The following is a 27,195-nucleotide window of genomic DNA, read 5'->3' on the forward strand; positions in this document are numbered from 1 at the left end:
AAATAATATAATATTTTAATTTGGATATTATCTGCTTTTGGGAAATAACCTACGTGGACTATCATTAGATTTAATTTACCATGTTCGACATGAAAGGTTTTCTTGATGAAGTAAAGACAGCAAAATTAAATTTAGGGCTACTTGCAAATTCTCTATTTCTATCTATGCATTTTGAGTTTTTGACAATGACATCCCTACAAAATTCCATCATCATTCAATACTTTACGATACGTTACAGAACTATAACTAACAGTGAAAGCGTAATTATACTTTCTTTGATTTAATGTGTAACTGTTATTTAAATTTTTTCGTTGAGCTTGTAATCCTAGCTAACAATAGAACCGTAATCATGAAGTAATTAAATTAGTTTTAACCGCAAAGAATCACAAAGAGATAAATTAGTCTATGTTATTGGTTGCTGATGAATGAAACTCCGTTATACATATGTAACTGTCACGTTTTAAATCTACATGAGTGGCAAGAAGTTGAATTTAATCCTCTAAACTTCCGTCTAACAAGGAATATTTAAAAACTAATTAATGATCCCATTATTATGGTAGTTGGTATATATCTTCTTCTTCTTATTTTTTTGGATGAAGGGAACCAACTAGGTAAATTCCGCATTTATGCAATATTTCGCAAATTATACACATGAGAGGTGAATAATATTATAAAAATTCAGTGCGACAAATTTGACTTAGAATGTGCTAGCAAGAATTGAACTAGCCATGATCTTTTGATACCAAAGTCATGCATCACCTATTCAGTCACTACTTTCGAGCCACGTTATAATAATTTTAAAATGACAAATTTGGCTCATTAATCATCACATCAAGCCAAACAATGACAGAAATTGAAAAAAAAAAGAGTTAATTAATTCAAATCACATTGGCTTTTTAGAAAATTATTTATATATAAAAAACAAAACACAATTGTGTAAGTAGCATTAAAATATATGATTAATAATCAAAAGAAAATCATCCCAAGTCTTTGCTATCATTGCGATTCACTATCAAACTATGCAACTACTGGTTATCAATCTAATCAATATGCAAATCCCACAAATTATAAATTCATAATTTCATAAAATAAAAATATTTTTTTCATAATGATAATTATAAGAGTTAAAGTATCGAGAAAACAACAAGACGTGAAGTTTATCACATTTTCAATAAACAAAAGGGGACAACATATTATCTTGCTAAGAGCTCAATCATACATGATCAATAGATGAGCTGAGAGTCCTTGAGTATTCATCGATTCCTTTGCAATCGATCTTTTCGAGAGATAAATTAAGGAGGGTTGCACACTGGATGATATTAAATGACACTAATTATTAATTTGTTCAGAATCAGTTGCGCTCATTCTTCTTGATATATTTATCATTTTATACATCAACATTTATTAGAGTCCGGCAAACAATATATATATATATATATATATATAACAAAAATATTGACTAGAAAGATTGCAAGACATATGCTTTGAACAAAAGTTGGGAATGAAATCCACAACTTTTTTGTCCAATTGCAATTTAAAATTATATTTTATTTTATTTTATTTTTTGTTGGAAAATAATGATGGGCAATTTTTGGTGTTACACCTTTTACGGGAAAACATATTTATTCGTGGAATCTGCCGACACCTAATCTCACTCCATGTGTTAAAAATGTGGCATTATATTCCAATCAACATTTAAATATTATTTTATCTTAGCTTCTTATTATTTAAATTTTTTGAATGACATAAAAAACGGTCATTATTTGAAGAGGGTGAACAAAGAGATAAATTCTATTAGAAAAATTATGTGCAACGAGTTCGATCAAGAAAATATTAATAATAATTAAACTTGTAATTTCATCGTACGAAAATTATACTTTACCTATTTGTCTATTTATTTCGGGAAGTTTTTATTTTTATTTTTATTTTTTAATGATAAATACATGTATATATAGATTGTACATTATTGACTATTGTGTTGTGCATTTGTATTAGCCACCGACAGTGGACTAGGTCACCTGGTAGGTAGGGTCTCAACCTCAAAGCCAACCCATTTCTCTAATTAATTTCATTTTCATTTCTATATTAATCTTTCATTAATTTTTTTGTATTAATACCATAGCCTATCACTGTCATGCTATGCTACGGATCGTTTATTGTTATGTACGATACGACATAAATGATATACAATGATGGAGTCATGTAGGGAATAACGGGTCGAGTTATTTAACTCTATTGATTTTTTGAAAAGTATTATTTATTATATATATATATTTTTAAAAGTTAACCCCAAACATATATAATATTCATTGTCTCTGGGGTGAAACTTTTATTTATTTGTTTTTAGTTTTCTTAACAAAATTTAAGTCCTAATAATGATTTATACGGCGTTCATACCTTGCCCCTCACTTTGTAGGGAAATTTGGGTTAGGGTTTTAATTTGCACTTGACCGGATCACTAAGGTGCTAACGGTAAATGACTAGTGAGTAATGAAAGAGGCGAGAAGATTGCAAATATGTTGCAATGTATATATTGGTTAGTTTTGATTGATATTCGAGGTAATATCAACCAAGTTGGTCGAGCAGTTGGCAAAGTCAGATCGAATTGTTTATTGACATTTTCGGTTTGAACTGATCAATTACCTAGCTCCTTATGATCCTTTGTCAGATAAAACAACAAGGCAATCACAAGGCGGATGCACCTAAAACGCTATCATAAATAAAAAACGTTATCGTAAACAAAAATTTTGACTGACACTCGTCGCACTTGGTGGGATCGTTTTTCGACTTTGTTTAAAAAACTACAAAAAATGCTTTAACAATGTGGCTGCTGGGATTCGAGCCCAGGTCTCCACGGCCACAACGTGAAATTCTTACCACTAAACTACAGCCACTGTTGAGTTCCAAGTCTCTTTGTTTTAGTTAATCAATGCTTGTAATACAGATTAGGAAGACTAACCCCCACGTGCATATGCATGTGAGATGATGACAGTAAAATATAATAATGGTAACACTGTAATAATATAATGAATAAAATAAGCTAAGAAGCTGGAGAATGAAAAGGCTAGCTAGCGTCTCACTTCATTTTATGCATGCCTATTTTTGACTTTCTGCGTCTTTGAGGAAACTCATAATCATAATCATCATCATCATGCATGCATGAATGCTTATATGTTTTTAGCAATATTGTTAAAAGAATGCATATAAAATAAAATAATGAATATATGTTCAAATGGAACATATATTTTTATATCAATTTTTTTTAATATTTCGTATATCTCTCTTTTCCTTACCCTTTTCTAATGGGATGATGTAAGAGTAAATTTGTTAACTCGATCTTGGAGAAGAAGCATAGGAAGGAATGTAAAGTTCTTTATATATATATATATAACCTCATTTGTAAGAGAAAAATATAAACTTTTGTACGATATAATAATCACATTAAACCCTTTTAAATTTGACAACAATTTTATACAAAATATAAAATTTTATCACATGCGTTATCAAAAGGTTCTATTTAATTTTTAAAAAGTTGGCATAGATTCTATTAGTTTGGAACTGATCTAATATCTCTGAGTTAACTATCCAAAAAACGTTAGGTCAAATCTCGGCTAGAGTTACATTTGGATTGAATAGAGAAATCAAAACCTAGGCGCCCAACAATTTAGAGTAATTGTAAGCAAGTTATTATTAACATAATTGTAAGATCGGATGATCAACTATTGTATGATGTGACATGTAAAAAGGGCTATAGGCTAAGCATTTTATTCTTGAATAAGAGTCTAGCTTTGCACTTGTACATATATGAGTATGACTCGGGCTGAATTAAAAAATAGAATTGTAACAAAAAATTATAAATAATTATAATTGAAATGATAGAGAAAGAAGAGATGAGAGCAAGAGAAATTCCAAATGAAGTAATTGATGTCTCCTCCATGATGCCTCTTGGCCCAAGAGAAGTGGTTGTGCTCACTGCTCACTAAAACATGCACATTGTACACTTCATTGTTGTCCTCTAATGCAACATTGGGGCCTTCCATTCACATGCCTTCCATTTTATTATTATTATTATTATTTAATTATTATTATTATTATTATTATATTGGTGACTAAGCATTCTACATATTGATGCTACATTTACTAAAATAATATATATGATATTTTTTTAAAAATCCATTTGTTTTTTGTGTTGGTTCAATTGCTGTTATAACTAGGGCATGCAGAAGTTGTCTTTCCCAATGATTGACTATATTCTAAGCAGAAAGTGTTGTAGCTGTAAGATGTGTGGACAAAAATTAAAGATGCAATTTGTAATTAACCCTCTAATATAATGTATTGTGTAGAATGTAAGTATATGCCTAGAATGATTGACTTTAATTTGTTTTGGATCTCAGATCTAGAGGAGGAGGGGAACACCTACTTAATTTAAATCGTTCCTGTGGTAATGGACCTTCTAAGAAGACTAGAAAAGGAAACCCAATAGCATCTTCTCATAACATTTTACATACACCCCATGATATGGGACCCCTCCACATATTAATGACTACAAGATCTTAATGCAAGGGCATTCACCTAAAATGACCTAGAATTTTTTTTTTGGCTAGGAGTGTATATGTTATACCTATCGGCCTTCTCAGTTTGAGTCAATCAGATATAAATAACTTAGATTGATTGATTTATTTCTTTGTGATTTTTTGCTGACTAAGATCACAAAACGCACTTTCGAATAACGACAGACAAGAAAAAAGTATATGTTGTACCACTCAATGCTCAGTACATAAATGAGTGATGGGCTTACTGTTCAGGCCCTCAAGCCTATATATCACAATTCACACATGTAAAACAAACAACCTATTTTAGGAAATTTGGAAGACAGAAATATTCCTTTCAAAAAAAAAAAAAAAAACTTTACCCTCGAAGAGTTTGTGTAGTCTGTTCATTAACTTCATCATCATGTAGATAATTAGTGTTAATTAATCCCATGATATATCATGGGAGTGACTGTTGTCTGTTCACAATCTAAACCACCTTGTAGTATTCCCTTCATTAACTCATAGGATCTTTCAAGTTCTGTAACTTCCCTCCGTTACAGCTTATGCCTAAGCATATATATAACTCTGAACCCCAGAACTGTTCACAACAGCCATCTCTGATTCTACATCTGTTCCATCTCCGATCCACCAATTTCGAGATTGTTAAGTTTAGTTTTCATCCATGGCTACCAAGAAGTTCATTCCACTGATACTGGCAGTTCTCCCATGGGTTCTTGTAACAGCTGCTGCAATATCGTCGGACGCGAAGCTGGCCGGCTATGGGGTCACGGGTAGGCTGAACGACGAGGCGAGTGTCATGGCGGAGTGTTGGGATGCCATGGTGCAGCTGAAATCGTGCACCAACGAGATCATACTTTTCTTCTTCAACGGGGAGGCTTACTTAGGGCAAGAATGTTGCAGGGCCATTCGCACCATTCTCTACCATTGCTGGCCTTCCATGCTCACTTCCATCGGCTATACTGCGGAGGAGGTTGACGTCCTTCGTGACTACTGTGGCGCGACTGCACCGGTGCCCGCGGTGGTTGGTGTGCCGGTGGCGTAACCTTCCGGCTGAGTCAATTGATCACCTGCAGTAGTATTAGAAGATTTGCATATGCATGCAGGTTAACACTTGTTTCTAGTACGCTTTTGAAATGAAAACATCAGAATAAATTATGTCTATATATGAACTTTTTTCCTGTTCCTTGTTCGCCTTTTCGTTTCGTTTTTATCTTTTATGTGTTTTCAATGCAAAACTATTGAAATTTAAGCAAGGGAAGGTAAAACTGAAATTTTACATCATGAAAGTCTTACCATTTGACGGAGGATGTTGAGTGCAGCATACACTTGACAAGAATGATCCGTATAGTAAGCAATGAAAGCCAATCTGAAATAGACCTGTTCTTACACAGCTGGAATCCATATCTGCTTCAGTTTCTGAATCAGATTTCAGTTCCGAGCTTGCAACATGATCAGGCAAAACCGAAAATTCTGTACTTTCAATCCATCTGAAGTCGATGGGATCCTTAACTGAATTCAAGTAGTGGCCCTTGTTGATGAGAAAATGCCAGAATTTCGGTGTTAAATTGGTTACGCAGTTCAAGAACTGCCTAGTTGTTTCTGAAAGTTCTACATTCAAATCTCTGCTCCAGATAAAACTAGCCTTAACTCGACTGTGAAGCGTGCATTTGTTACAACTTTGACTTGAGAATGATGAAGATTCTGCAAAGCTTGGGCTGAACTCCAAACACGAGTCCCATAGAGAGCTTCTAACCAGACTCAGCAAGGACTCACCCGCACTCGTCCAAAAGTTGGCAACAGAGATTATAAGAGAAGGCTCAAAGCAGAACAAATGGTGAGTTGAACCGGCAAGCAACAAGGAGTACGCAGCACTAGCTTTGTTGGTACTAAAAGCCTTGAACCGATCTGTATCGTTTTTGGGGTCAAGAGCCAACAATTCACTTGCCAAGACTTTATAGGCCGAGGCAAGTGTTGTGTAGGCATTTAAAGAAAGGTGGTGAAAGGGGTGCAGCTTGAATCTTTGACATGACGTTTCTCCGCCTGGTTTCAGCTTCTTATTAGCATAGCCATGAATAAGCAGGTTCTCAAGCTTACCAGAACAAGATGTGGGGTTGTTGAATGTCATAAAATCATCTACAGCATCATCAAAGCAATCAATAAACTTCTTGATGGCAAAATCCCCATCAGAGTTGTTAATGGATGTCGAGGTTGGATTATCAAGATCAACAACATAAATTTCCTGCAGAACAAAGTAGATCAAGAGTCAAATTGCAATACTTAAAAAGTAAACAACATGTATAGCCTTAAAATCCTAACCTGCAATACACGATCCACATACGTTGCAGGATCTGCATTACATCTACTGCAGCAGCAAGTAAACCGGTACTTCAACCACAATTCAGATTGTCTCATCCCCTAGAAACAGAAGGAAATTCTGAGTGACCGTAGCTACAACTTTGAGTGAAGATGAATTTAAGAGGAATCAGGAAGCTACCTAAAGAAAAATGACTCTAAATAAATCATTAGAAAATTATTCAAAAGAAAGACCACATTAATTCAAATGAGAAATAAACAGAAAAATCCATTCAATTTGAAAACATATCTTGAAACAAATGAGAGGCTTTATGGTGAAAGTAACAAAACTAAAGGAATAATTTAAAACTAAAGAAAATCTCAAGGAATTTTTTAAAAATTTCTGGAATTCTAGTGTATGGGCAAGTCTGCAATACTCAATTTCAGATATATATATATATATATATATATATGTGTGTGTGTGTGTGTGTGTGTGTGTGTTCCAACCTTCAAAGTAACATTCTTTGTTATTCTTGCTACTGGAAAAATTACGGCCATTTCGAAGAGCCATAATAGCAACACATAAAACTAATACAGACTAATAACAACAAATGGCACACTAGAGGCAAGCATACCTTACTACCTTAGATTGCAACAAGTCTGTGTATGCTATTAGCAGCTCCTCTCCTTTCTTAATAGCCTTTATACTGCGAACTATCAATCTCGGACCATATCCTTCCTCATTTCCTACATTACCACAAACCAAATTAAAACTAAAACTCATTACTTGTAGTCTGATGGCATCACTATTGCTCTAGTTTCAGGTTCGAGTCCCATCCCAATTGTGTACTCAAAAAATAAAATAAAATAAAAATAAAAAGCATTAAGATTCATCATCAAAATTCTTGAAATGAAATGCTAGTAAGAAAGTTCACCTATTGCTGACAAGAATTTGTTGATAAGTTCATTTCCATTGGCAGTGTCACCATCAGTGGACGCCGGATATATAAGCAAGCGCGGCACAGTTCCAGAGCACGGCATAGTCGAAAACCCGTAAGAGGAATTGGGGGTGCAGCCATGATTGATCCAAGAGAAGCTTGGACCATAAACCGCAACTCCAACGCTGCACCCTGCGCTATCCTGCACCTCCACGGCGTTCGTTAGCACCAAGCAGAGCACGGCCTCCTCCACCGCGCACTCTCCGGCCGACGATGACTCCAAATCCGGACCGTCTCGCGTCCTCCTCGCAGCTGCCATAGCTCTCGCGCCTTCTTTGATTCTCTCCATAACCTCGCCATCTTCGTCGGATCCAGTCCTCATCAATTCCGCGCGATTCGTCATCAAGCCTCCGATTCTATCAAATACGCCGTCGTTTCGAGGAACGACACGGAGCGTTTCGAAGCGGTGGAGGAGACGGAGGGAGAGGCGGAGGTCGGAGGAGTCGGGATACGTGGAAGGTGGCGATTGGCGGAGGAGATGGAATTCTGCGGAAGAGAAGTGGAGAGGAGAGTCGACAGAGGCGCAGCGAGGTGAACAGTAACGAAGGAAGGGGGAGGGGGAGGGGACATGGTTGGCATGATTAGAGAAGGGAGGGGCAGAAGCGAGAGGAGAGAAGCAGGCGGAGCAGTTAATAAAGCGGCGGGAATCGTGCAGGGCGACGGCGATGGGCGGTGCCGGAGGTGTAAGGTCCTCCCCAATGGCGACGCCTTCCACCGCTCTCATCTCCATTTTCGTTCTGCCAGCTGTAAAACTAAAAACTCACCCTTTTCGTTCAAACCACGTGGTCTAGGGGTACCGGGAGACCCTCTCAAATGTTCGAGTCCTATTCACTTGTTGACTCACTCGACTGAACAAGATCACCGAGAAGTAACGTTATTCCCAAGACGTCCTGATCAACTCACTGCATGTGGGGCCGCCTCCATGCCCAGTTATCCTGCATTCACCACATGACGGGGCGATACGTGTTTCCAGATTCACCGCACATTTATTACTAGGAAGGAGAACTTTTAGAAAACTCAACTACCCCGAGAAACTCAATTGCCCATATATTCAACTACCTATAGAAACTCAATTGTCCATATATACTTCCGACTCGGGAAAAGTACACTTAGATATAAATGTAGATTATTACCTTAAAATGTTATATGAATAAGGACTCCACAATCCAAAAACTAACCTTGATGTTTACCCATCCAAATGGTTAACAAATTGCGAAAATGCTACTCTATACTAGGCATATTCTGTAAAATGTAAACCAAACATAGTGTTATATCATGAATCAATCCTGAGTTACAGAGAGAGAGAGATATGGAGACACAAGTTAATCTCTTCCATATCACAGCACAACAAAACATCAGATTTCACCTACAACACAACAGCAGGCTGTAAACCGTGGAAGGCAGATCTCATATTCCTTACATGGTTCTCTATAACAAGTCGAGAATTTGCTACAACAACAACGTTCCCGAGGCGAGGGCGGGAAATCAACCGTCGCTGGTGAGTGTGAAGGCAATAAGAACTATAGACAGCGAGAAGAAAATGGTCGCGCCTGAGAACAGCCACAACACTTTGCTTCTCGGGCTCTGCCTAACGTGCTGACCGCTTAGCTCTACTTCTTTTAGGAGCGCTCTAACTTCGTCCATGTTGCAGTCCTTGGCGGCTCGCATTAGCCTGGCCTGTACCTTCTCGAGCTTCACGAGCCTCCTGTCTTTCGACTCATCTTTAACAGGCCAGAAAAGGCCTACCATCTTCCACAGGCATATGCCCATGTAGATGGCCACAACAACGTCCACGCTGTAATGATGGCGTTCCCTTATTTCTCTTTGGGCGCTATGGAACAAAAGAATCCAGATGAGTGCAGAGCTATATCCACCGTACGCTTCCTGCATTAGTTTTAAACGACAGATGAGCATGGTTCGCTAGGCGCTCATCGGGCACTTGGGGGGCGCCTAGGCACCCTTATATTTTTTTTTTTTATTTCGCTTAAAACAATGTTATTTTGAATGAAATAACCTATTAAAAAAAAAGAAGAGAATGCCTAGGAGGCCTAGTGTTATGCTTAGGCGGCCTAGCCGGCCAACCGCCTAGACCACCGATTAAGGTGATACGCTAGGCGGTCGGCCAGCGCCTAGGCGGGGATTAATCAGCGCATAGGCGGGATTTTTGCAACACTGCAGATGAGACTACATTACAAGAAACAAATGCAATTTTTGCTCGATAGACAGCAGCACAGCAAATGTGATACGAGAAGAGTTGGGGGCATACCGTCCATGCCATAGCTGTTAGTACAGCAACGAGCATGTGGCCGCTATATATAAGGTCATTGCAGCCACCTCCCGCTTTCTTCAGCAGATGGTACCACGAAGATTTACCCTCGGGGGCTGTAGGTCGCAAGAAATCAATAAGAAAGTTCATCACACCCCAATTGGGATGGAAATCCCCTTCGTATTCCCCAGGATCAGCTGAAAAGAATAGCAGAAATATTCACAAAGATGCAACATTACATTTGCACAAGATGTTGAAGAACAAGATACACTCGAGCATTTGAATAATAATTATCCTAGAAGTAAAAACTAAAAAGAACTTTTCCAGAATATTGCAATGTAACTGATGTTCTTCCTGGTTTTACGTATATTTAAGCAACCATAGGCATATAAACTTGTATGTAAAAAGAAGAGGATAGACAGCAGATAGAATACCGTAAGCAGTATCCCAGCCAATTACTTGGCGTATAGCTTGAGAATCTTTGGCGTATGGAACATAATACTTCTGAACCCACCGATTAGGGTGATAAGGAACGCGAAAACGAGATTCCGCACACCAAGGCCGTGCAGATGGCAGAATTGTTGACACGAATGCAATGGTCCGAAGAAGACGCCCAACGCCCATAGTGAACATGTATCTCGCACCAAGCCCAAGTCCCGGAGCTTCAACAGAGTTGAAGAGTACAGAAAAAGCAAGCATAATAAACAGCATCAAGAAATGATGCAATCCAATTATACGAGCTCTTAATACATCAACCAACGTTCCCGGTAGCTTCTCATTCAAGGCCAGCAGCAACCACTGCCCAACATCAGGAAGAGGCGGGGTATCACTGTCAGATTGTAAACCATATCAGTATATGTAATGCCCAGAGAATCAGTACACAGCGACACAACATTCAAAGGGAAACAGTCTATACAAAACAAAAAAATGCATATCCTTCAGACATCAATTACATAATCATCAAGTCTCATGTCCTCAAGAAATACTCCCCATTCCTTTATAGTACATAACATTCTGCTCCATTCTGTAATGAAAAGACTACAACAACCCCACCCAAGTTGGACAAACTATTGACCAGTAACCACAAAGTTACAAGTTCGACTCCTCATGAGAGGAGCATATTGGCCTGGTTGGTTTTAACCAGTAACCACAAGGTTACAAGTTCAACTCCTCATGAGAGGAGCATATTGGCCTCGTTGGTTTGAATCGATTAGTTACGGGCAACCTAAGCTAGTTTAGCTCATTGTTGCCTTGCTGGTCAGCTATACGCAACCTAAACTAGTTTTCCTACTTGTGGTCCTTTTCTAGCTAGGCTCACAAGACAAGGTCTACCCAGTTTAGTTCATTGTCATCTTGCCGGTCAGCTATGCACAACCTAAACTGGTTTTTCTCCTTGTGATCTTTTTCTAGCTAAGCTCACAAGACAAGATTTACCCAATGCACACACTCGGGTAATGGCGGCAATTTCTCTCATCACTCAAGTCAACCATCATCAGTTTTATAAAGCTAAGATGTAGGAGTATCCTGCAGATCCCAAGTCAGCCATTAATGGTTCCAATTAATGATTGAATCACCATCCCAAAAGAACAAGTTTCTTCTTAGATACATGGATTAAACAATAAAGATTTGATCTTTTTCTAGTCACTTAACAGATGAACTCCCACTCTCCACTACCCAAATCTGAAAACCCCATTTTCTCAGAATCTAAAAATCACTCCAAAAATTTTTACAGAAGAATACAATAGTGGGCAGTGTGAGCAACATACTTGTGCCAATCAAGGCCGAGGACGGCGGTGACAGAGCGGACGGAAATGGCCTCGATGAGGAGGGCGGAGAGCATGAAAAGCACGGCGAAGATGAAGGGCAGAGCGGAGCGGAGCTCGGCGGACCAGTGGTTGTAGAAGGGGACGCGGATAATGGCGGCAATGGCCAGAGCGGTCCAGAGCAGAGGCTGAACCCACGCGTGCAAAGACGGCGAGACGAAGCGGAGATAGTCGACTCCGATGTAAGCTATGGCAGCGAATCCCAGGCCACTGCCTCGCCGGTTTTTCAAGATCGCCGCCCCCCACGACGGCGGGCGCGACATGTTTCGGTTTTGATCTGAGAATATACGCTGTTAAGGTCAGATATATTCGGAATTTCACTGTTTTCTTGCCCATTTTTACCTTTAGTTTTACTGTCTTCGCTTTCTCCAAACATGTTGCCATTTACCTCTGTAACTGTAATATTATAATCATAAATATGAATATTACCATGAAAATTTAATTTCTTGGGCAAAGAGTCAAATAAGCCCTCGAATTTTATCTCTTCAAAAGATTGAATCCCTAATCCGACAAAGTATCTGTCCTTAGTCATTCTTGCCAAACTTCACCTCAGGTTGAGCTGCCCATGCGTGCACCCTCGAATTTTATCTAAGAAGTCAATTAGATCCCTAATTTTTTTTAAATTAACAATTAAACTCATCAACATTGTATTTTGGTGTAATGAAGTTCAAAAATCGGTTAGTGACTTGCTATCACAGGTCATTAGAGCTCCGGTCAACATTCCGACCAACTCCGACGATATTTCCGGCAATAAATTGAACGGCGATCATAGAATGGTCGCCGATGAATCAACGGAGGAGACTTGGTTGCCTTCTCCGGTGGGTGGGTTGCCTTCTCCCGTTCTACGATCGCCGATCACTTTATTGTCGAAAGTCATCGGAATGTTGAACGGAATTCTAGTGATATATGAATATGTGATAGTAGGTTACTAACGGATTTTTGGACTTAATTATACCAAAATATAATGTTAATGGGTTCAAATTGCTACTTTAAAAAGTTTAGTAGATCACTAACTGGTGACTAATTGCTCGACTCACGATTTACATCTATAATGACTATAAGGGTAGGGTTATATAGACTTTGAATGATTCGACAAAGCTAGATCACTTAAGTTAAAAAAACATGAAAATAATTTGTGATCTATTACACAGAGAGTATGTATTTAGATGTCAAGTACAGTGCACATCATCCGAATTTCATATCATCTATAAATTTAATGTGTAAAATCTAACAAATTTGGTAAGACATTATTCTACATTGTTTTGTGGTGTTGGCCTCTTAGTTCTAATGCATTGAATGACAAAGACCACAAATGATAAGAGCAAGGCCGAGCCTGCAACAATGGGAGCACATAATATACTGCATTTCTCCCCACCCTCTTCTTCTTCTTCTTCTCTCCTTCTCTGATCTTCATCTTCTTCATATTCCCAACCTTCATCACTCCTTGGCAGCTCTTCGTCATCTGCAATTTCCTGTTTTGCCCCTGAAGATTCACCTTCATCACCTGTTTCCTCCATTGGATTCTGCAGCCTAGTAATTTCTTGATCATCTGGTGAATCTTCATCAAGAATCTTGTCATCTTCCCATGAATCTTGTCCAGGTTTTCTGGGACTTTGAGGAATCTCTTCAGACAAATTTTCTGCAGATTCCTGTCTGGGAATCTCTGCAGGATCCTCCATTCCCTCAACCACACTTCCCACAATTCCTGTCACTTTCTTTGGCATTGAGATAGTCAGAACAGATTCATCTTCATTGAACTTGGCTTCAATCTTGTCCAAAACAACCCCATTAGGAATTCTGAAAGATTTCTTCAACTTTAAGGTTTCTGTTCCTTTCTTGTATAGTCTCCATCCCATCATTACTGTCTCCTCAACTGCTTTCTCACCACTTATCACCATTACAGTCCCATCCTCATTGATCTCAATCTTTATATCTCCTCTCTTGTAACCTACATTTTTCCATTTTCATGACAATATAATTAATCATCAGAGTTAAAAACTGAGGGATCAGATTTACAACTCTTCGAACAAACGAAAGACTAGATTTCTTAAGATTAACAATGAGAGAGTAAATTACATAATGGGGTTGTGTTATGCAAGTGTTGACAGGGGATTGTTTGGGCATTTTTAGACCGAGAAGAGTTTTCATAAGACACCACTAATGCAGTGCTGTCAAAGCGAGTCAACCCATCCCATCGCAGGCTTAATTTCTAGCATGCTTGGCTGGCCCGCGGGCTAGGGTTCATGCAACCCTAACCCGCCCCACACGGATTGGCGGGGCAGCCCATGGGCTTGGCCTTAGTGGGCCAGGCCTGTTGGGCCCGCTCCTTCTCAAGCCATTTTTGAGCCCTAACACGCCCATCGTGGAGCGGGTGCAGGCTGGCCCTCAGGCTTCGGCCCACTTTGACAGTAAAGCTGGTTGTTGGTTTACCCCTTTCGATATATTCCAAAATCAAATATATATATATAAAAAAAAAAAAGTAAGATAAAATAGAAAAGCAGAACCTCTTAGATGGGCTGTTAAGATGAACATGGTGATGGTTTCTCTAGACTGGAAAAGAGGGCTTCTGTGATCTTTCAACAACTGGAAATTAGCAGAGCTGAACTCATCAGCAGGCCTTGTGAGCTTCAACCCCAATTGAACATCCATTCTTTCTTTAATTTGACTGCTTTAAGTTGGTTGAATGTATATATATGTGTTGTAAAAGTAAAGAATATATAACAGGAGCTTTATACTGGCAAGCATCAGTGCTCCTAATAAAGGTGGCATATATGCAGGCATGCAGCTTATACTTGTCTTCACAAAACATATAATGGTTATGCTTTGATTGGGATGCTAAAAGATAGCAGCCCATTTCTGAGATATTTGCCTTTGGCAAGAAGTTTCTGTGAGAGATCACCAGAATAAAGTGGTGTTATATTATGCTTCTCATCTGCCTTAGCTTGCATTCAAAAAGTTTTGTATAGAATGAGTGTTTGGGAAGTATAACCAAAACAAAAGGCAACAAACCTATTCATTGTTGGATAGTTTTGGGCATATGTGCAGTTGGATAGTTTTGGGCTGGGCAAAACAGGTTGCCTTCAGCCCAACTTAGGACTTTGCATTTAGGGTTGTAGTCAAATACCATTGATACACTAAGACACGCATTGAGTAAACCCTGTTCATGTATTATAACCAGCATACGACACTGGAAAGGTAAACCCCATTATAAAGATTCTTGAACCGAACTCACAATCTTCTGGTATGAGAATCATGTTTTATCCACTTAGCCACTCCTTTAGAGACGATGGTAAACATATTTTTCAAATTAGGAAACAAAAAATTAATAATGTAAAGCAGATAATTGAAGTAATTAAGTAAATGCAGTTGTAGATGTATATGTTTTAAGAGGCAATAAATTAGCCTTTATTATATATAGCTGGAATGAGGTCCACAGCAGCTGTACAGTGCTAAAACTGAGTTTAAGTTCAAATCAGAAAACTTTTGACAATAAAAGCACAACAACCAGCACATTGAATCTGCTTCATGTGGCCTCTCATATTCCTCACAATTCTGACATGTATCTGAAATGTCAATTCTTGCCTTTTCAAGACAATGGTTTGGTTGGTGGATCTCCCATTGCCAGCCATGGTTCTTGTACTCAGGTCCTATGGTTTTTAACCTAAATGGCCATACTATTAGGCTGGCGGCTGCCAATTCCAGTCCTTGTCAATGAACATCACCATATGGATGAGTTTGGCNCCTTAGTGGGCCAGGCCTGTTGGGCCCGCTCCTTCTCAAGCCATTTTTGAGCCCTAACACGCCCATCGTGGAGCGGGTGCAGGCTGGCCCTCAGGCTTCGGCCCACTTTGACAGTAAAGCTGGTTGTTGGTTTACCCCTTTCGATATATTCCAAAATCAAATATATATATATAAAAAAAAAAAAGTAAGATAAAATAGAAAAGCAGAACCTCTTAGATGGGCTGTTAAGATGAACATGGTGATGGTTTCTCTAGACTGGAAAAGAGGGCTTCTGTGATCTTTCAACAACTGGAAATTAGCAGAGCTGAACTCATCAGCAGGCCTTGTGAGCTTCAACCCCAATTGAACATCCATTCTTTCTTTAATTTGACTGCTTTAAGTTGGTTGAATGTATATATATGTGTTGTAAAAGTAAAGAATATATAACAGGAGCTTTATACTGGCAAGCATCAGTGCTCCTAATAAAGGTGGCATATATGCAGGCATGCAGCTTATACTTGTCTTCACAAAACATATAATGGTTATGCTTTGATTGGGATGCTAAAAGATAGCAGCCCATTTCTGAGATATTTGCCTTTGGCAAGAAGTTTCTGTGAGAGATCACCAGAATAAAGTGGTGTTATATTATGCTTCTCATCTGCCTTAGCTTGCATTCAAAAAGTTTTGTATAGAATGAGTGTTTGGGAAGTATAACCAAAACAAAAGGCAACAAACCTATTCATTGTTGGATAGTTTTGGGCATATGTGCAGTTGGATAGTTTTGGGCTGGGCAAAACAGGTTGCCTTCAGCCCAACTTAGGACTTTGCATTTAGGGTTGTAGTCAAATACCATTGATACACTAAGACACGCATTGAGTAAACCCTGTTCATGTATTATAACCAGCATACGACACTGGAAAGGTAAACCCCATTATAAAGATTCTTGAACCGAACTCACAATCTTCTGGTATGAGAATCATGTTTTATCCACTTAGCCACTCCTTTAGAGACGATGGTAAACATATTTTTCAAATTAGGAAACAAAAAATTAATAATGTAAAGCAGATAATTGAAGTAATTAAGTAAATGCAGTTGTAGATGTATATGTTTTAAGAGGCAATAAATTAGCCTTTATTATATATAGCTGGAATGAGGTCCACAGCAGCTGTACAGTGCTAAAACTGAGTTTAAGTTCAAATCAGAAAACTTTTGACAATAAAAGCACAACAACCAGCACATTGAATCTGCTTCATGTGGCCTCTCATATTCCTCACAATTCTGACATGTATCTGAAATGTCAATTCTTGCCTTTTCAAGACAATGGTTTGGTTGGTGGATCTCCCATTGCCAGCCATGGTTCTTGTACTCAGGTCCTATGGTTTTTAACCTAAATGGCCATACTATTAGGCTGGCGGCTGCCAATTCCAGTCCTTGTCAATGAACATCACCATATGGATGAGTTTGGCAGGCCAAACCATTGGGACTCCTCATTCTGTACTCATCCTGACAAGTAAAAGAAAACATATACTAATTGCATCTACAATGTTTGCTACTTTCTTGTGCCTAGTGAACCGCGTGTTGTTGTAAGGCGTAGCGTGTTACATACGAAGATTGCGTGTTATTGTAAGGCATAACGTGTTGCATACGAGTGCAATACCTTGTGTGTTTGCGTGTTGGTAGGTTTTGCTTTTCATTGCTGAACCGCGTGTTATTGTAAGGCGTAGCGTGTTGCAGGAGACAAGTGCAATACCTTGTATATTTGCGTTTTGGTAGCTTTTGCTTTTCATTGCTGAACCGCGTGTTATTGTAAGGAGTAGCGTGTTGCATACGAGTGCAATACCTTGTGTGTTTGCGTATTGGTAGGTTTTGCTTTTCATTGCTGAACCGCGTGTTACTGTAAGGCGTAGCGTATTGCATACGAGTGCAATACCTTGTGTGCTAGCGTGTTGGTAGGTTTTGCTTTTCATTGTTGAACCGCGTGTTATTTTAAGGCGTAGCGTGTTGCATACAAGTGCAATACCTTGTGTATTTGCGTGTTGATAGGTTTTACTTTTCATTGCTGAACCTCGTGTTACTGTAAGGCGTAGCATGTTACATACGAGTGAAATACCTTGTGTGTTTGCGTGTTTGTAGGTTTTGCTTTTCATTGTTGAACCACGTGTTACTATAAGGCGTAGCGTGCTGCATACGAGTGCAATACCTTGTGTGTTTGCGTATTGGTAGGTTTTGCTTTTCATTGCTGAACCGCGTGTTATTGTAAGGCCTAGCGTGTTGCACACAACTGAAGTACCTTGTGTATTTGCGTATTGGCAACTTTTGCTTTTCATTGCTGAATGGCATAGGAGGAGACGATGAGTTAGCTTGAAAGTGAAATATTTTGCATTGGAGATGTCCTAATAGTCGACAAAATTGTAGGTATGGTCAATTTTGTAGTGTATGTCTTCGAGTAGCAACTATGGGCTTTCATGTAAATCAAAGTTTGGTTGTGTATGTTGAAAGACTTGAAACTATGCATTTTGGTCAAAGGGCCAAGATTCAGTTCCACAATACTCGATACAATCAGACATGAAACCCGAAAAACTGGGTAGCAGGGATTGATGATGTAGCCATGATTCAGATTTTAAGAACACTAAAATCAGACAGGAAAACTGGACAACAAAACATGTTTGCAAACAAGTACACAATTCTTGGCTGGTGGACTGCATCTCTTCTATCACAATTTAAACCATTGTACTTGATTGCCACTGGTTAAGGTGTCAATGGTCAGCAAGAAAACAAGAATTTGACCAAACCCTCAAACAAGCTTGTCTGTCTAGCTCACGTGCAAAGGATCATAACATGAACTAGAGAAAGATTCATCAAAGTTACAACCTTGGACAAACAAAATTCTGGTTCCAGAAGGGAGTTCATTCATTCATTCATCATTCATGTGATCCATAACAAAACATTACATAACAATGGAAAAACTTTGTTTACATAACACCAAGGGCTCATCTATGTAGATATCTGTGTTCTCCCTATGTACTCTAAGACCACATCAAGAAACAGCATTGCCTTGAGACAAACTTAAAATCAATTGCAGAGACAAATGCAAGTTAAACAGATCTTTTATTGTACAGATAGAACACGAGTAATAATAACACCAAGGATCCAAAAGATCCAAACTTTTCTCCTAGTTTCTTTACATGATATATATTGTATCATAGTATACTGGCATGCTCAGCCATCGCTTGCCATCATTGTCATTCGTGATTCGGTCTTCCAATGGAATCGAGCCCCTCGGTCCTGCTGCGAACGATCTTATGGAACACTTCCCTAACTTGGCACTCCAAGGGGTTAACTCCATCCTTGAGTGCATCGAAAATGAGTGCGAGCTCTTGCACTCTCTGCCTCACTTCTCCCTCTTTTTCCTCGGGCAAGGGGAAATGAACCGAATCGATCAATTCGTTCATGGTCCTTGCCCATTTCTCAATGCCATGAATCTCCTTCAACAATCCACAAGCATTCCTCCTGTCCCTCTTCTTCGACTCCTCGAGAATCCTCTCGTGGAGGGACAGGAGAGGGCCTGCCCACGCGAATTGCTGCTTGTTCACATAGAAATGTGCCTGCAGGCCGCGATCCTGGCAGGGAATCGCGGCCACAAGAGCCCACATTGCAAAGTAGAGGACATAGTTCATGGTGAAAACAGCCAAAGCTAGGCCATTCGAGGCCACGATTTCGTTGGTTCTCGGAGCAGCTAGGTTGCTCCCAATGGTCTGAAGCTGCCTAGCAGCAGACCAATTCCGGGAAACACTCCACGAGAGTGATCGGAAGTGGCTCAAAGACCGGTTATCCCTCTGCAAATTTCGCCCGAAAGAGCGGTTTCTATAGGCCACAGAGGAATTAGTCTCTTTCTCATCAAGCATACCAATTGCCAAATCAATCATAGCTTTCTTAGCCCGGCGAAATTGGCCCTCGCCGAGACTCCTCTGATTATCCAAAGCACACAACACAATCTCCAAATGCTTTCTCCACTGCCTGATCTGCTCAATCCCATCGCGAATCGCATTGCAGACATCCAAAGCCTTCACGCTCCGCTCGAAATACTCGCAAATGTAGCGATCCATGGGGGCTTTGTTAAACCCCCCCTTATTGTTCACTACAATAGCCCTAAACTCATCCTGGCAGCTGAGAAAAACGTCGAGCAGCTTCCGGACCCACGGAATCGACAGCAACTCGCCGGAATCCGCCGCCAATAAGTCCGCGAAACGCTCCGCCACTTGCTTCTGGAAAGCGTCGAGCTCGATTTCTTGATTTGAGGCCTCCGGCGAAGTCTCCATTGAGTGGACCTGGCCGCGCCGCATGCTCATAATGGACCGCCCGAAGCTCGAGAAAGATGTCGTCGATGTCCCCTGGTACTCCGTCGCAGGCATTTCCACCAAATTACATGAAAGATTGAAACTTTAACACAAAGAAAGAAGAAAACTAGTCTGTGGAGCTGAACTGAAGCCCTACAGACGAGAATTGGAGAGAAAAACTCAACCTAGAATGATTCTCAACACTAATAACAAGAAAACTCAATTCAACAACCCTCCCACAGATTCAAAGCTTCAAGAAGACTAACAAGTATCGTGATTTCTCAAGCCCAGAAGTTGAAGAAAGAACCCAAAAGTAGAGAGGATAGATAAATATGGTAGCTTGAGAGAGAATTGAAGAAAGAGAGAGCGTGATGAGAAGGAAAATGAGGAATGGCTTTGAGAGTTGGGATTTGGAACCCTAATAGGAGGGGGCTTTTAAGGGGGTTGATTTGGACCGCGTATTGGTTAGTTGGAAAAAAGCGAAAAAAGAAATTCAATAATTTCTTATCTTACACAATATTTTCAATTGGAATTTGGATAATGCTACATTTTTCTATTTTGTTTAAGTTGTATTGATTATGTTATAATGGAATATATGTTCATAACTATTTTCTTAATTTATTAAAATACAAAGAGTCAATATCGGTACTCCCATTTAGGAGAGTCAGTGTTACATTTTTCTATAATTCATATTGCATTATGAACCGTAATACAACAATTATGTAATTTCAGTTAACACATTTTGTACCTACAGTTAATCATTTATGTACGCATAAACAAACTTGATAATTACTGACAAATAATATGATAGCTACATGTACAAAAACTGTAATGACATGTACAAAATGTATCAACTACAAATATAGAATCTGAAAGTTATTTTTAATCAAGATCAACAATGTAAGGTAAACCATATTCTATGGTATAATTTGCTTCCAAGCTAGATATAGGCCTTTCGGAACAATATAAATTGAATATTTATGTTTTGTTAATGATTATAGTTAATTATAAATTAAAAATTGATGATGATGTCATGTGAGTGAGGCGAGAGCCGAGTCTTGTCTTCGTGGGCGCGTGGGACTCGGTCCGCTGAGTGCAAATGTGACAACCTACGGGTAACAATAGCACTGCTCTCATCTTCAGTGTTTCTTCTAGAAAATGACCAATTAACCTATGGACGACTTTGAGGATGCCAAACGGAATTTTGTTACCCTTCACCTCAAAACAAAATAATAATAATAATAATAATAATAATAATAATAATAATAATAGTATTACACGTAATATGTTTTGATTTATTTAGAACAAAAATGATTCATAATTTTTTATTATTTTTTTATCAATAAAATTACGACATGTAGCGTGAGTTTTACTTTATGAGAATCCATATATCATTTTTTAACAAAAGAAATGGTTATATGTAGTTTGGAAATCAAAATTCTTCACTATCTGACGTGATAATATATGAATTATTATTATTCTTATTATGAATGAGTTAGGACATGTTATAATAGTAGGGAGTAAAAGAAAATGAACGTATGTATTATTACTTATACACATTTTTTGGACCAGGGACAACCTCAATCAAGACGCGTACACCAACTAGCAATGCAAAGATCATCGTCAACTAAAAAACACCCGTTAGGTCTTTTGAAAAAAATGTTGAAGGGTCACAAGAGAACCTTTCGACACTTACATTCAATTCTTCGAAACATATTGAATGACGTGTTAGCAATACCTTATTTTATTCTCTAAGATAACTATAAGTATTGACTGCCGTCGTCATAATAAATGACATATAGGGTAATATTTTGCTACTCTATATAATTTTATAATACCCTATTTTATAAAACTAGGTTACCAACATATTTGAATCAACTTGCTTGACTTTAAACCTCATTTGGAAATTTTCATTTGTAGCATGTGCGAAGACCAATTTGGCTGATTAAATAATGAGTTCAAATCTTCAACTGGAAAAACTAATGGGTCTATCCATTTCAAGTGTACCACGTTCAAGACTTTATAAAAGGTGAAAAAAAAAAAGAATTTAGGGTTTTAGAAATCATATATGAAAACAACATTGTCAGTACCAAGTTGTCACATGTCCATTATATAATTCAAGTTTTTTCAATCATAAAACTTAATTTTTTTCACATACTATAATATTGAAAACCTAGCTACTTTCACAGCTATTGCATGGTAAAAATAGTTGAAATTTTTAATTAATAATAAAAAAGAAAGTAATTATCCAGCTAAGAAGAATCAGACAACATACCAAAGATGGAATAAAAATTTTAAGAATATTTATAGTTTTTTTTTTCTTTTTTTTGGTGTCGTGTAAACCATCATACAAATACCAAATCCACATAATAAAATGAATGTTTTGTCGGATGTACAAATACCCACACGTATGCTTTGACGTTTCCAAGGTAGCACAGTGTTTGTCACGAGCTGAACTCAATATAATATAATTGAGGGATATTATTAGAGCAAATTAAGAAATCATATTGGCATATAAAAATAAAAATAAAATTATTTTCTCAACTAACATAGAAATGCGTGTGCATATATGATAGTTGTGTGACTTGCGAGCCACTTCTGTTCATATTTCAACTTCAAACTAATTAAGAACATTTCCATTTTCAGAAAACCGTACTTTAGCCCATATATATTGAAAAGTTTACAATGTTGATTGATATTAATATCTCAAATTAAGTATAATTTAAAGAGTTTTGTGATTTACACCAGGTGCAATATGAAGTATGAACTTTATGTGAACACATGTAATCGAGATAAATAGCACTAAGAAAATCATGTGTAACGGGCTTGACTGAAGATATTAATAATAATCAAATTGAACTCATGATTTTATATAATACTTCAAAATTTTTGCATACACGTTTGGTTGTACTAGATGCAATTATCACTTTAAAATGTGTGTGTATGGAGGAGGGGGAGGGGATTCAATTAGTGTTAGTGTCAATAGTACATGATAAAATTACTGATGTTGATTGTCATTATAGAAATTTCTTAAAATAATAATTTGTATTAGTGAATTTAATAATCCCTTATATATAAAATTGGGTGTAAAATGAAATCGCGTTTTGAGTTGAAACTTGGATTTACGATAACAATAAAAATTCAATGAAATTAGATGGAAGAAAGTTGATGTTGGTTAGCTTTAACCCTAACTCAAGACAATAAGAAAAGAACACACATCTAATTAACCTTAATTTTGTAATTGATCACACTAATTAAGTAATGAGATTAATTAGTGCTTGCCTTTCTCATTTTCATTTGTACTTATTGAAATTGCTAAACTAATCAATCCAAATGAGTATTGACAAATGATTTCAATTCATGTATGTATAGAATCTCGATGTAATAATGCTCATAACAATCAAACCTAAGATCCTTACATCATAGTCCTTAATTAATTATATTATTAGAAGTATACAAAACATTTGTTTTGTTATTCTTAGATAATCAACCTAGGTTGTTTATTAAAAATAAAAAATAAATTCAACATTATATTCTCTTAAGCCAAATAATGTTCGAACCATGTTCCACTAAAACATCATGAATAGATGAGATTGACCCCTCTCACTCCCGAATGTCAAGATCAAACTGCAATGCTAATTTTGAGATAAAATTTGTAACTCTGTTTTGTTTTTTATAAATATGGCTCAACCGTATCGAGCATCCCAATATCGGCCCATCACCTATTTGCAAGCCTCCAGCATGTTTATATATATATATATATATATATATATATATATATATATATATATATATATATATATATATATATATATATCACTATCCTATTATCCATGTATCAAAAGTAAAACTATTAGATACTATGCACGTTTTTGGTATATTTCTTCAAAATATGTAACATCACAACTTAAAAGAAATATCAAATATGCTATTGTATATAGAAAAAGTATATTTGATCAATAAACTAGACAAATATCGTTTGACGGGTCAAATCTTAATTATTTATAAACAGTGTTTAAACGTTTAGGGATAAGGAGGAATCAGTCCGACAGACCAATGTTAACATTTGCATCTCTCAAGTTGCTATCCTTGGACCTAGTATATATGTATAATAGTATGTACTATGTAGGGCCCACTAGATGGAGATGGATTACCTATAGATTTCTGTTTTTCCACTACAAATCTGATTTTACAATTAAAAAGGAAAAAAGAGTAATGTATATAGGACAAGGATTAACAAATAAATTAAAGGGAATAATGGTGTATCTGTCCATTAAAGTTGACAGCACTTCAATTATAATATTTTTTTACATACTCTGGAAGGGTTGTTTACAAAGTTATTAGTGTACCAAAAGACATTGATTTAAGCAAAAAAAAAAAAAAAAAAAAAAAAGTCATAACATGCAAGTTTGTCGCATAATATTTTTTTAGTGTGGTTTACATTTCTTATGTGATTTACGGGCTATAAAATATGAGTATGTTTTACTCAGTGTATAACCTTAATAAAGATTCGGATTTTATTTGTCAAAATAAAAAGTTAAAATATGTTTATAAATAAAATAATAATTAGTTACAAAAATATTATTGTCTATATGATATAAATATTACATTTTCAGCATTATAAAATTTTGTATTATATTAGTATTACTATAAGATTATCAAATCAGTGGACCAAATCTTGGAGTTGAAGATTCTCCCCACCAGTAAGTTAGCCATTTGTTCTCCTCACATTCTCTGCTTTCCTTTTCATAAACCCCTTTTTGGGGGTTAACCATTGACACCTTAGTTTTCTTGAAAACCTTTGCTTTGTCCAACCTAGTTTTGGATTAAGGAAAAAAAGGACAAACAATTCTCAAATTATTATAATTTGACAAGTTTATTATTATTTTTTTTATTAAAAAAATTCCAAATACCCACCCATCTAATTAACTTTTCCTTTTTTTTTTTTACTTGTGAATTTTTTACGTATAACACCCATCATTTTTACTATGGTAAGACTAATAAGGGTTTAGACTCTCAAATTCAACTTTCTAAGGGAGCTACCCGTTGACCTTTTCAGTTTGAACTGGTCAGCTATGAGCAATCTAGACTGATTTACTTCCTTGTATCCCTTTGTTGACTAGAGTTACAAGGTAAACTTTACCCAGTTACGCACCTTCAAATAGCAATTGTAAACTTTCCAGTAAATCAAAATCAAAGAAGGCATGGCTAGATCTCTTTAACATGTCGCAATCATACAATAGTTGATCTTCAGATTATACAATTATATTAATAATCAACTTATTTACTGTCCCAAGTTGCTAGGTTTTTGCCGGTCTTTGATGGGCAAATGAGTGGTGGTATCAAATACTGGCCAGCCATTGATTATTGTCCAAAGGAAATTAAAGGTCTGATTGGCAGTTGGTGAGTATGCACTGCAAACTAGGCCTCTCTTGACCTCTGAAAAATGGGCTCCTCATGTTGATATCCAAACATGACCTACCAACCCCACAATCTTGCCTTATCTCCAAGAGACAGACACCCACATTTTTTTCCTCACTATCTTGACTTTTTGACTTTGAAAGATTCATCCTGTTGACTCACTCAAATCTGCAGAAATATTTTTTATTTTTTTGCTCCCTTCTGTCTTTTTATTTCTCATTTTTTATTATGTAATTCAAATATCTTGATATGTTAACATCCATAACATTAATAACAAACCTCAAAAACCCACAAAACATGTTTTTCTCTATTTAGTAATCATGAATCATGACAAAAAGTGAAAATTAGTAAGTAGTTATTTAGGCTAAATAAGTTGGTTATTGATCTCATTTTATTCAAAAAGTTGCAAACTATTTTGGACTAAAGTTTGAAAAAGCATGTGTAACAGTCTAAGGTTTGACACTTTGCAACACAAAGGGTAAAATTTTCAAAGGTTGCAAGGACTATCCATTTTGACTGCTGCTTCAAAAAAGCCATAAATTTCTGCTGATTGAAGTGGAATCTGACTATCAGAGTATGTATTAGTACAGCATTTAGTTAAAGTTCCTATAATTTAGCCTAATGGAACACTAGCAACACCACAAGGAGGACAACAAAGTCTTTTCACTTCAGTTGAATGAGAATCTTGGACTGACTGCATACAAAACTATGGGGGCTCAGTGGCTCACCTTGCATGCTGACATGCTGCACCAGTTGAGGGCTGAAGAAGGGTTTTGTTTCTTCCAATTCTGCCCCTAGCATTGCGGTGCTGACAGAAAAACCGGAGGGATGATGAGTGATGATTGCTCTTGATAATGTTGCACAGATCTGAGATTTCTTTGGATGTGAAGTGAAGAATCTAAATGAAGATCGATTAAGAGATCAAGAGTCCATTTCCATTAGATGAATCTAAATTTTCCACGTGTGATTTGCTCTTCCTGCAAACAACATCAGCCACGAACAAGCTCCCTGAATCGCACCATCCCCCAACAAGGTCCCTGTCAGAACACTGAAATGGAAGGAGTCGAAAATGTTAGAAGTATGATGTGTAAAATAGTCGTTTTGTCTTGATATGCCGTGATGTAAAAACCAGATAAGACTCACTCCACTTCACCATTCTGAACTCAAAGGTTTTCAAGGGAATTAGGGAAATGAAGTTTAATGTGAATAGGATAAGGGTTGGCCACTTAATAAAATCTTTCATGTTATTCTGTAACAGTTCTTCATTTAGTTTCCCATAAAAACGCGTGGGACTGGCAAATGGACTACAAGGGTGTAGCATGTCTGAACCAATGATCATACCTTGTTGAACCCAAGCCAATTTGAATCTCCTCTAAATGAAAATGCTTTCTTGCCATCTCTCCACTGTCCACACAGAACCTGTGCGTATAAGTTCATAGAATGTAATGTTAAACTGCAAAAATGACATGAAAATTATAGTAGTAGTTCATCACGAGAGACACTTAACTTTGTTCTTGAGCTTCAGATTAAGATGACTTTACGGGGGACAAAAAAGCTCTAAAGAATTAAGTAAAAGCTTTTGTAAAAAACAAGGGCTGAAATTGATAAGACTCAATAAATTGACAAAATCGAGTAAAAGTACAAGGCTTGTTTGCTTTCACTCCATCTTTTCAGAAAGTAACTCCTTTGAATTCAAAATAAAAGCAGTCCTGCTCAGAGATAAAGAGGTGTGTATGATTACGTGCTTATTTGTCGCTTTTGGGGAGGGAGGGGGGGGGGGGGGGG

The 27,195-nt window shown here is 37.3% G+C and overlaps 5 protein-coding genes and 1 non-coding gene across 6 annotated transcripts in view; all 6 read right to left on the reverse strand.

Moving 5' to 3' along the window:
* Positions 1 to 2,822: 2,822 nt before the first annotated feature.
* TRNAH-GUG lies at positions 2,823 to 2,894 on the reverse strand. The gene has a single exon. It is a non-coding gene; the product is annotated as a tRNA-His (tRNA).
* A 1,833-nt stretch (positions 2,895 to 4,727) lies between these two features.
* LOC116021999 (protein SET DOMAIN GROUP 41) lies at positions 4,728 to 8,715 on the reverse strand. Its single transcript, XM_031262539.1, has 5 exons — positions 7,781 to 8,715; positions 7,489 to 7,592; positions 6,870 to 6,968; positions 5,847 to 6,792; positions 4,728 to 5,620 (listed from the first exon to the last, which is right to left on the reverse strand). The coding sequence occupies exons 1-5, from the start codon at positions 8,571 to 8,573 to the stop codon at positions 5,541 to 5,543; spliced, it is 2,022 nt and encodes a 673-aa protein (XP_031118399.1). The 5' UTR covers positions 8,574 to 8,715; the 3' UTR covers positions 4,728 to 5,540.
* Positions 8,716 to 9,083: 368 nt separating this feature from the next.
* LOC116022000 lies at positions 9,084 to 12,231 on the reverse strand. The gene is made up of 4 exons (XM_031262540.1): positions 11,876 to 12,231; positions 10,544 to 10,938; positions 10,110 to 10,306; positions 9,084 to 9,727 (listed from the first exon to the last, which is right to left on the reverse strand). The coding sequence occupies exons 1-4, from the start codon at positions 12,193 to 12,195 to the stop codon at positions 9,329 to 9,331; spliced, it is 1,311 nt and encodes a 436-aa protein (XP_031118400.1). The 5' UTR covers positions 12,196 to 12,231; the 3' UTR covers positions 9,084 to 9,328.
* Positions 12,232 to 13,080: 849 nt separating this feature from the next.
* LOC116023740 lies at positions 13,081 to 14,581 on the reverse strand. The gene is made up of 2 exons (XM_031264749.1): positions 14,437 to 14,581; positions 13,081 to 13,880 (listed from the first exon to the last, which is right to left on the reverse strand). Exons 1-2 carry the CDS (start codon positions 14,579 to 14,581, stop codon positions 13,180 to 13,182), a joined length of 846 nt encoding a protein of 281 aa, XP_031120609.1. The 3' UTR covers positions 13,081 to 13,179.
* Positions 14,582 to 18,538: 3,957 nt separating this feature from the next.
* Positions 18,539 to 20,379, reverse strand: LOC116023001. The gene has a single exon (XM_031263931.1). The coding sequence runs from the start codon at positions 20,062 to 20,064 to the stop codon at positions 18,895 to 18,897; it is 1,170 nt and encodes a 389-aa protein (XP_031119791.1). The 5' UTR covers positions 20,065 to 20,379; the 3' UTR covers positions 18,539 to 18,894.
* A 5,541-nt stretch (positions 20,380 to 25,920) lies between these two features.
* The window catches only part of LOC116022780, a 5,642-nt gene continuing 4,367 nt past the window's right edge, over positions 25,921 to 27,195 (reverse strand). Inside the window, exons 12-13 of the mRNA XM_031263648.1 lie at positions 26,752 to 26,829; positions 25,921 to 26,458 (exon numbers count right to left, since the gene is read on the reverse strand). Of these exons, the coding sequence (XP_031119508.1) occupies positions 26,324 to 26,458; positions 26,752 to 26,829 (213 nt within the window). The 3' untranslated portion in view covers positions 25,921 to 26,323. The remainder of the gene's footprint in view (positions 26,459 to 26,751; positions 26,830 to 27,195) is intronic.

Source organism: Ipomoea triloba, chromosome 6 (genome assembly GCF_003576645.1).
Source record: "Ipomoea triloba cultivar NCNSP0323 chromosome 6, ASM357664v1".
NCBI lineage: Eukaryota > Viridiplantae > Streptophyta > Magnoliopsida > Solanales > Convolvulaceae > Ipomoea > Ipomoea triloba.